This window comes from Taurulus bubalis, assembly GCF_910589615.1.
Source record: "Taurulus bubalis genome assembly, chromosome: 1".
NCBI classification, from domain to species: Eukaryota; Metazoa; Chordata; class Actinopteri; order Perciformes; family Cottidae; genus Taurulus; species Taurulus bubalis.
In genome coordinates this window covers 13,849,957-13,859,627 of record NC_136589.1, presented here as the reverse complement: position 1 = coordinate 13,859,627, position 9,671 = coordinate 13,849,957, and the positions used below count along the sequence as shown (strand labels likewise).

The 9,671-nt window shown below is 40.6% G+C and overlaps 1 protein-coding gene across 1 annotated transcript in view; it reads left to right on the top strand.

Annotated features, from left to right (window-relative positions):
* Positions 1 to 1,142: 1,142 nt before the first annotated feature.
* Positions 1,143 to 9,671, top strand: part of asxl2 (ASXL transcriptional regulator 2) — a gene marked incomplete at its 5' end in the record, with an annotated part of 11,284 nt that continues 2,755 nt past the window's right edge. Inside the window, 11 exons of the mRNA XM_079237109.1 lie at positions 1,143 to 1,199; positions 2,607 to 2,689; positions 3,671 to 3,779; positions 4,033 to 4,174; positions 5,477 to 5,592; positions 6,619 to 6,739; positions 6,984 to 7,043; positions 7,585 to 7,745; positions 8,054 to 8,150; positions 8,283 to 8,388; positions 9,209 to 9,671. The exon at positions 9,209 to 9,671 is cut by the window's right edge and continues 255 nt beyond it. Of these exons, the coding sequence (XP_079093235.1) occupies positions 1,143 to 1,199; positions 2,607 to 2,689; positions 3,671 to 3,779; positions 4,033 to 4,174; positions 5,477 to 5,592; positions 6,619 to 6,739; positions 6,984 to 7,043; positions 7,585 to 7,745; positions 8,054 to 8,150; positions 8,283 to 8,388; positions 9,209 to 9,671 (1,515 nt within the window). The remainder of the gene's footprint in view (positions 1,200 to 2,606; positions 2,690 to 3,670; positions 3,780 to 4,032; positions 4,175 to 5,476; positions 5,593 to 6,618; positions 6,740 to 6,983; positions 7,044 to 7,584; positions 7,746 to 8,053; positions 8,151 to 8,282; positions 8,389 to 9,208) is intronic.

Below are 9,671 nucleotides of genomic sequence, written 5' to 3'. Positions count from 1 at the left end.
ATTGACTTCCTCATATGCCTTCATGATCATCTCCTGCTTCTCAGCAGAGGAATAAAAAGAGGTTCCTTTGAGTTTATTTGCCATTGTACTGTTAGAACATCGTGGTGTCAGTGCTCGATTGTTATCCCTTCTAAAGAGGAGCGGACGCGCACATTAATCTAGATGACTGACGTCTGGCTCGAATTAACGAGACCGTTTCAGCGCGGATCAGCCGTGAAGAAACCCAGATAGCCTGATGTCAATCATCTCGCTAATTTAAGATGGAGATTAGGACATTTGCTTGACTTTGTTTAGCCAGGTATGAGGAACAGCGCCCAGGTCTTATGCCTTGATTTGAAATTGATTCCACAACTTTTTTCTTTAGAAAGAATTACTTTAGTCAGCATCCATTCAACTTAACCAGATAGTCCATCTTGGCCCCAGTCTCAATGATTATAGCACAGCCGAAACATTATCATTTGAAACCAGAGATATAGTAAATAGTTTTGAGGGTCTTAACAGTTTTGGTTTTCAATTTGATACCATTTTTATGGAAATGTATCTGGTCTTTGCCAAAACAGTGGAAGGTGGCCATTGAGGGCCCCAACCACTGGTGTATCCTGTATGCTTGATGAATTGTTGCTTCAATTTCTTGTAATTGTGAGCCAAACATGTGAAGAAAGCCTGCAATGCTCTTTATTAGCTGCCTTATTTTTTTCATAGTTGTGAAATCGTTGCAAAGTCCATTTGCTTACACCTGGAAATAAACACGGACATGATCCTGAACTGCCTCCTGTATTTTCCCCAAGAGGAGCGCGGTTATGTCGGTTATGTCGGTTATGTCGGTTATGTGTGTGTGTGTGTGTGTGTGTGTGTGTGTGTGTGTGTGTGTGTGTGTGTGTGTGTGTGTGTGTGTGTGTGTGCGCGAGTGAAAGATCTGTCGTTTTTTTCTTCTTTTTTCTGTTATGTTTGATAACATATGCGGGGAAACTTGGAAGACTTTGCCATGACAGCTTTATACAGTAAAGATGACGTTTCCTTCGGAGTCACGTGACTCTTTACAGTAAGTCCAACATGGCAGACGGAGTGGATCTTACGCGGTAACTAAACGCAACATTTCAACTGGAACGGACACGTTCAACACTCCGCAAGAGACGTCAACAATGAGGGAGAGACAGAAGAAGAAGAAGGGGAGGACGTGGGCGGAAGCCGCAAAAACGGTATGCGAGGCATTTTTTTTCTTTTTCTTTTTTTTAAATCTGCTGTTTGTTGTGGTTTTTTTCTTCTTTTCTTCTTCCCCATTGAACGCTCCCACTTGTACGACTGTGTTTATGAGTTCATATCCCGCTCGTGAAGAAGAGATGTGTCGCGCGCGAGAGGCCCGTGTTTTGACGGTTCGGACATTTATTCGGAACTGTCACCAACCGTCCAGTTAACTGTCACCGTTGCGTGGCGACGGTCAGCTGCGTGCACCCAAAGCATCTACACACACACACACACACACACACTCACACGCACACACAAAACAAACAAATAAACAACAAACAAACAACACCCCTCTGCGTCCTCACACGGACGACAAGTTTGTCTCGAACCGAAGTAGAATAAAGTGAAGTAATCACGTAGCTAAGGGTGGCGCGGCTAGCCAGGCTAGCACGCTAGCTCCTGCTAACGCAGAGAGAGAGCGAGTTCGTCCAACAAGTTTAGTTTTGTATTTAAAGTTAAGCTCAGTGTGAGTTGTTAACGCGTGGCCTGGACGCCCTGATAAATCACCGCGTTAATATAGTGCGTGCCACCGTTTGTTGTCAGAATACAGGGACGACTGCTGCTAGCACGACGGCTAGATGTCCAGCGTAGCATGCTAGCTGAAGACTGCACTACAAAACAACTATCGCTATGTCGTAATTAAAGCTTCACGTTTACTGCTCGTGTTGACAGCCACTGTTCAGTTTACATTATCGGGAGCTCCACCGAGTTGGACTGTTAATTGTTCCCAGTTCGCTTTAACTCTACAGATAGTTAATGTTAATGTATAGTTAATACCGTTTAGTTGTTAAACAGACAAGTCGCTGCAACACGTGAACAGACTACAATGATTTAAATCTGCTTTTAACTTGTGATGTTAGTTAACTATGTTTTAGTCTAGTTTCATACTGTTATGTCCTCTTTCTTGTTTATATTGTTATTGCTTCTATATTTTGTTTTTACCTTGTAAAGCGCTATACAAATGTATTATTATTATTATAGTTATTACATGGTGGGAGCTAAAATAAAAGCAACGCTGTGTTCAGCACCAGAGTGTATGTTTCTGTGAACGTTTTTTTGTTGTGTTTTGCTGGTTAATGTCAACGTTTTATTTTACTTTGTGTAGCTGCAGTGTTTTCCTACTTGTAACCTACTTATAACGTACTAGTTAACCAGATACGGTGTCTAACATCTACTGTTAAAGCCAAACGACACCCTGTTTGTGGTGTGGATTATTCTGAGAATGATGCTCTTACAGTCGAGAGGGAACGGATGCTTTGTTGAAACTTTGTTAGTTGCTTCATCTTGTTTTATGACAATCCCGTCAAAAACATCACTGTGTGTGTGTGTTTTTAATGATAATGCTATTTTATAATGTTTAGGTTTTGGAGAAATACCCCAATACGCCCATGAGCCACAAAGAGATCTTGCAGGTGATCCAAAGAGAAAGACTAAAGGAAATAAGGTAAATATTTGTCCTGGTATCTTAGCTTTACGACAGCAAATGCCCTTCAGAGAGGAGACATCATCATGAGAAAAGAGAGAGGGAGGACAAGGCCTTCTCCCTCTGTTATTGATTGCTCATTTTACATGCTTCCCTTTTTCTTGTTCACATAGCAACGGCTATGTTAGTCAATTAATAACTGTTTCATTTCTTTTTGTTTCATTGTCACTGTTCTCGTCCAGAAGGTAAGAAAAAGCTAGCCCCCCTTATCTTAACAAACTCACTGCAATGCCACTTTGTTTGGTTTTACCTTTTGCATGTTATTAACAATAACATGTCCTAGGTTCAGTTGCATATAAACAAGGGCTAGAGTCACACTCGTGTTTTACAGAGACTTGCTATCATTTATAACCACCTGTTGCATAAAAACATATATATATTTTAGTATGGTAAATTACTCAATATTCTAACAAAGTAAAGGATGGATCCCGATGGTAATGTTTTTACTCTGTAGATTAAAAAATTTAATTTTTAATTTTTTAGATCAATTATCCAGCGGGCAATATTTCTAACTAGTGTAATTTTCAGATGTTGCATTTTTCAAATTTTTCTTCTCTTGCATGGCTGCAGTGCTGAGGCATTATTGCGCACTCTTAATTAACTCAAGTTTTCTTTGAAAATGTTTGACTTAACTATAGCAGATTTTTATGCAACAAACATATTTATGCCGGACCAGTTTAATATAAGAACATCAGGTCCTTATAATAATATTAGTGTTGAACCAGTTTTACTCAACTGATTCTGGGTAAAGCATTCAATAAATTGCCCACAACTACAATGAGGTGAATGTGACCTGAACTCATACTTGTCCTCTTGTCACATGGTAGCAATTTCTCCCCAGATATCAGGCCAGCCTTGAACCCTTCTTGCGTCTTTCTCCCAGCTGTTTGATTTATTTGAGAACAGATGTGTGATTTTTTTTTTTTTTCTTTCATGATCCAGTGGAACCTCGCCGCTGGCATGTCTGAACGCAATGCTGCACACAAACTCCCGTGGAGAGGAGGGGATCTTCTACAAAGTCCCCGGCAGAATGGGGGTCTACACATTAAAGGTTAGTTAGACATAAAGCAGCTTTGCAAATCATGAATGGGCTACTATTATGTAAAAGACCATCCAGGAAAACACAAATCTTGGTTAGCATTATGACATGATAACCAAAGATAAATAGCTCCATGCTCTTATACATACATCATGAGTGCTTAGGTTGAATGATATGAGTATGAAGTTGATGGACATTGGAAGATGCTTGAGAATAACTTTGCTTCTTTTTCTGTACCTCTGTGTCTTCTATTTTTTTTCCATAGAAGGACATCTCAGATGTGGCGAAGGAAGTGTCCGAGGAGAGCTCTGAGGAGAGCAGCGACAATCTGTCGGACTCCCAAAGCACAGAAACCAACAGCAATGTCATCGCAGGAGAGGGCAGGAGAGGAAGGTGGATGCGAAGAGGTACTGTGCTCCGCGTACGGAATAATTGCTAACCGTTTGTACATCACTAGATCTCTTAAGTAGATCCACTTTAAGAAGAGTTTACAGACCATCGTTCATAATAGCTTGAACACGTGAATATTTAATGGAGATGTTAACAGAAACTATTGTGCATTACCTCAATTAAGAATTTGCAAGACATAAAAAAACCATCACAGCTAAACGTTCATGATGGTAGACTTTACAAACTACAATGTTCCAATGAGCTTTATTTTCAAGCTCTATCTACAGTATTAATGAATAAAGGCTTTTCAATTCAAGATAAATATACTCTGTTCGCCATAAACAGCAGTAGTGACGCACTGAGGACGGTAGCTCTACTATTTAGTTCATTTTTGCTGGTTGGTTACCGAGCTCTGTCACGACCACGACAGTTAACGCCCCTTTACAGCCGTTGTGAAAAAAGTAATTGCGGAAACACAGGAAACCATCTGAAGAAGCAGTAAAAGAGGCAAGCATAAATTACGTCGTCTCCTCATAAAATAATTCCTGGAATACACCGGGCATCAAACATGCTGATAGCAAAAGGTGGGTTTTATTTTTTAAGCAAACACGCTGTGTTCATAAAGTTTTTCGTTAATTGTCAGCGGAGAAGCTGCAGGCTGCACATGGAGTTCACGTCATGGCAGTTTCTGCTCTTTTGAGCTTCTGCACGGTCAAATCATCTCATTGTGAGTTGCACACCAGACTGCCGCTGATTGCAGAGCAACTTTCAAGAATTATCTTCTCTTCAAGTAGAAATCATTTTGTTTTCCTTACACTGTGCTCTCACTGACTCTCATTATTTATTTCTGCCACTTGAATATTTTAAGTGACTGTTAAAATAGGAAACTGTATTTTCTCAGCATGACCTGTGACCACTTCCTCATTATGCAGTGAGAAACTGCCAAGCAAATAACCGTGGTTCATATCCGAGTGGGAGGACTCAGAAATTGTTTGTTTTTTTTAACTAATCAATGCAAAGAGACACAAAGTCAAATGCAAATTAAGGCATCGAAAAAAGAAACCAGTGGAACTGCTGCAGTATGTAGAAAAACAGAATGAGAAATACAGAGCAGAGAGGTTGTTGAGAACAATCTTTCTATTGAGATGTTCAGCCCATTTTTAGTAATATGATATTTTTGCAAGGTAATGCAATCTGCTTCTTTGTGCAAGGTATTGGTTTCAGTTTCATCAAAACAAAAGCATGATGTGATAAAGTCTGTACACCACCCTCAGGAAGTGTATTTTGTACCATCTGTATTGTGCTCTTGCATTTCGTAGTTCCCTCCAAGCTGCAGTCACAGCCGTCCTCTCCGCAGCCTCGATGCCCGTCGCCTTCTGTCCCCAGTAAACTCATCTCTCCCTCGCAGAAGCACAGCAAGAAAGCTTTGAAACAGGTACAGATGGGTTTGCTATTCCTTATTGTTTATTTATGTATTTCTTGATTGTGTTAATAACAGCTTCTTAGCGGAGCAAACTATTTTCACTAATTGTGCAAACACGTCTCGGATGGTACACAAGTTCCTGCCGCACCCTCAAACACTCATATACATCCCCACGCTGCAACACACAAATACATACTTGTTAAGTTTAGTAATATGTTCACATAGTTTTATTTGCATTAATGTTAAAAGTGTAGCGGTTTTCAAAGGAAACTGGTACTATTACCGTAAATAACAAAACAATTCTGATCTGTATCTCACACCTCTAATCCGTGTCATAATATGTTGTCACACTCCTCTGCAGAGTTCACCACATTCATCTAAACTTTTTCGCTGACATATTTTCAGTAAATGTGTACATAACCCATGTTGGCTTGTCAGCAGGTACAAACTCTCCTTCCATTCACTGCCTGTAAAACATCTTGTGCTGATTATTTAAAAACAATGAGGCGGCAGGAAAAAAATGCCTATAGCTGGTTTTACAGCATTAATGTCCTCATGAGCCACCCTGTTCAACATTTTTCCTTATTGGCTGCGTTGTGCTTTTTGTGTTACATTTAATTAGATTTCACTTGATTGCACACATTGTAATTCACTCCATCTGTGCTGGTGTGGATTTTTTAGCTGTGTAAGACCAATTTGTGTTCATTTATTGGGCGTAGGAAACACAAGAGGGTTGCAATTTGGCAAAAATATTTGTGCTGGGGAGGCTTAGTGTATTTTTTTGTCTTAAAACAAAGACAATTCGCGGACTGTCTGTGTTTGCTTCTTTAATCAGTGGACGTGGTGTTTGTGAGGTGATCCGACTTCTCGGCAGCTTCACAACGCAGAGTTGATTTATGCTTGTGTTATGCAACCTGTGTTTCATCGCTGCACTGCTACTTAGCTGTTATTTAACAACAAGTGGCCCTGAAGGAGTAGTTTCAGGAAAACAGAGAGTATCACACATTCACACTCTTTTTCTCATACTGCTGGCTTCAGGCCTTGAAGCAGCAGCAACAGAGAAACCAGCGCAGACAGGGGGGAATGCCAACCACCTCCAGTCCTAGACGGCTTCTGAAAACCATCAAAGATATGGCTGACAACATTACTACAAAGACTGGTAGGTGGCAGCTATTATGATGTCAGATAATATAAAATTAAATTAATAGTAGTGACTTTGGATATTATATTAACGTTCATTGCATGAGTTCTGGCGCTAAATGACTGTTACACAGTTCTTATGTATTGTCCTGTTATTACTTATCACTCATAACTACACAACAAAAAGCATCATATGAGCATCATCCAAACATGACTCGTACCATTAGCTTTTTCTTTCTACTCCTCTCCTTCTGTCAAAACAGATTTATGCCACCCAGTTGTCACTCGCAAGGTTTCTCAGAGGTCAGGCCGCCTTGGTGCAGGTAGGACGGACATCACCTTTAATCTAGTAGCTGGTGAACTTTTATATTTCTATGTTTTCTCAAGAATGCCTGGGAAATGGGAATTTCCTTTAAATTTGGCGTAAAGGTCCACCTCAACTAAAGGATGAACTGAATCGATTTATGTGGTCAAAGGACAAGGTCACCATGACCTCACGAAACACGTTTTTGGCCATTACTCAAGATTCATATGTTTATGACAAAGATATGACTCTGTTGTCCAAAATATATTATAAACCACACTGTTGCACTGGATCACATACATTACAAACTGTAACATTGCAAGACAGTGTATTGCAGTTTATGTTGAGTGCTCCAAAAATGTATTAATTGCACTGGATCACATGATTCATATAATTGGCTACTTAAAATAGTCCCCAACAAATGCACTATTTGCCGTTATTTGAGTGGCATTTTCTAAAGATTACAGTGCCCAGCTGTATTAGGACATTATTTAGCCTTTCTTTTAATCGCATTGCTTCATCCGTGTTGGCTCTTATCTGCTTCCTGTTTTGTATTGCAGGACAGCTGAAACGTGCAAAGTGTAAAATAGATGTGGAAACGCCAGACTCCATTTTGGTGAACACTAATTTAAGGGCGATCATCAACAAGCACACCTTCTCTGTCCTGCCTCCAGACTGCCAACAGAGGCTGCTCAAACTTCTTCCTGAAGTTGACCGGCAGGTGGCTCTAAAATTATACTTCTTATGTGTTTGTTGCATTATCAAACAATAAATGTGGAGAGTGTTATATTATTGCATGTCATCTCCCGTCTTTCCTGTCAATCGTCATATGATGTGTTAAACTACATCACAAAATAGTTGATTTGATAATATAGAAAACATATCTGCAGATGGATACACATTTTATACACAGCTAACCTCATTACAGCATGTATTAATGTCCACTGATTCACATACGAGAAGCAAGTACATGCACTGATGCGGTGATGGTGATGATGTTAGTCATAACATTGTGCCTCCTCTCCCCAGGCTTGCATGGACGGCCTTCTGAAGGTCACTAGTTCTGCCTTGAACAATGAGTTCTTCACGTCAGCAGCTCAGTCTTGGAAGGAGAGACTGGCTGAGGGTCAGTGCAACTGCTTCCATCTGCTACTAACTGCATTCAGTTCATATTCAAAGAACAAACTATGTCACCAAGGTTCAGTGCCACGACACAGAAGAAGTGTAACTTTTCTTTTTTTTAATTATGTCTCTGCAGGAGAATTCACCCCCGAGTTGCAGCTACGAATGCGCCAAGAAATAGAGAAGGAAAAGAGAGTTGAGCTCTGGAAGGAGGCCTTCTTTGAAAACTATTACGGACAAAAGTAAGTCCTCCTCCATGATATATTATTTATTCAATCACTAATCTGGCTTGAAAGAAGTTGGAAGGCATATTGTTCCTTTCACATTTAAAAGCCATCTAGGACCTACAAACAGTCCAGTCCAATGCAATCGTACTTCTCCTAAGGATTTTTATCTTCACGTCATTGACATGATTTTATATCTAATCTCAGAAATGCAATGTTATTAAATGGTGATGCTTGAAATGATTATTTAGAGCAGAATGAGATCCCTAATAGAACACCATCCTCATCACCTTATCACATTACAGGAGTACGATTTTTTTCTCGGGAACATATAACTATGTTATTAGTTGGATTGCAGTGTTTTTTCACTTTATTCATTCCATTGTATTGAATTACATTCTATCAAAAAAATATAGTTGCTTAATCAAATGTAATTTACCTGTTAGCTGCTTAAAAGTATATCTGATGGATCAAGATGTCAATCAAAGCGGTCTCATTGGATGATATGTAAAAGTCTTCTTAAGTTTCATACTCCTCTCTCATCATTCATTTGAAGGCCTCTCATCACTCGGGTGTCAAACAATTTTAGTTCAGTAAAAAAAGATCAACTCTTGTCAAATTTAACACAAATGTAGAGAATCTGTAAACAATAACTACAGTGTAATGCTTTTATTCAGTGATCTATAAAACTAAACTAGCAACTTAATTGCTGATGTTGTCAGTTTTGAATCACTGTCACTTTAAAGCCCTACTGTGTTCCTTTTAAGAGTGAAATCACTTGACTTGTGGATTTATTTATTTCTCTGTCTTTCTACCTTCCTAATCTCTCTCTGTCTAGTTCTGGGCTCAGCTTTGAGGAATCCAAAGAGCTGACAAAGGCTGATGTGAATCAGGAGTCTGCCAGGCCCCGTTCCCCCCCTCGTCAGACAGGACCCGCCGCTCAAGCACCAGAGGATGCCAAGGGCACCGAGGACAGCAGCCAGAGCGATGCTGCTGCCGCCGCTGTGAAAGACACGAAGCCCACAAAAGAGCCTCCGAAGGCGCCGGCTGCTCAGAGAGATCCCGTCTCCACCACTGAGCCCATGAAGACACGCCGAGCACAGTACGCTGAGGATCGCAGGTTGAGCGCCGCAGCACAGCCCGGGCCAACACCTGCAGTGAAAACACCAGAGGTTGAGTGGCCGACTGAACGGGCCGCGGCAGGTACGCCGTCTGAAAAGGAGCGCAAAGAGGAAGTGAAGGAGCAGAAAACTGAACTCCCCCAGTCGCCTGTGAAGAAGAGCCATCCACCACCGGCTAGT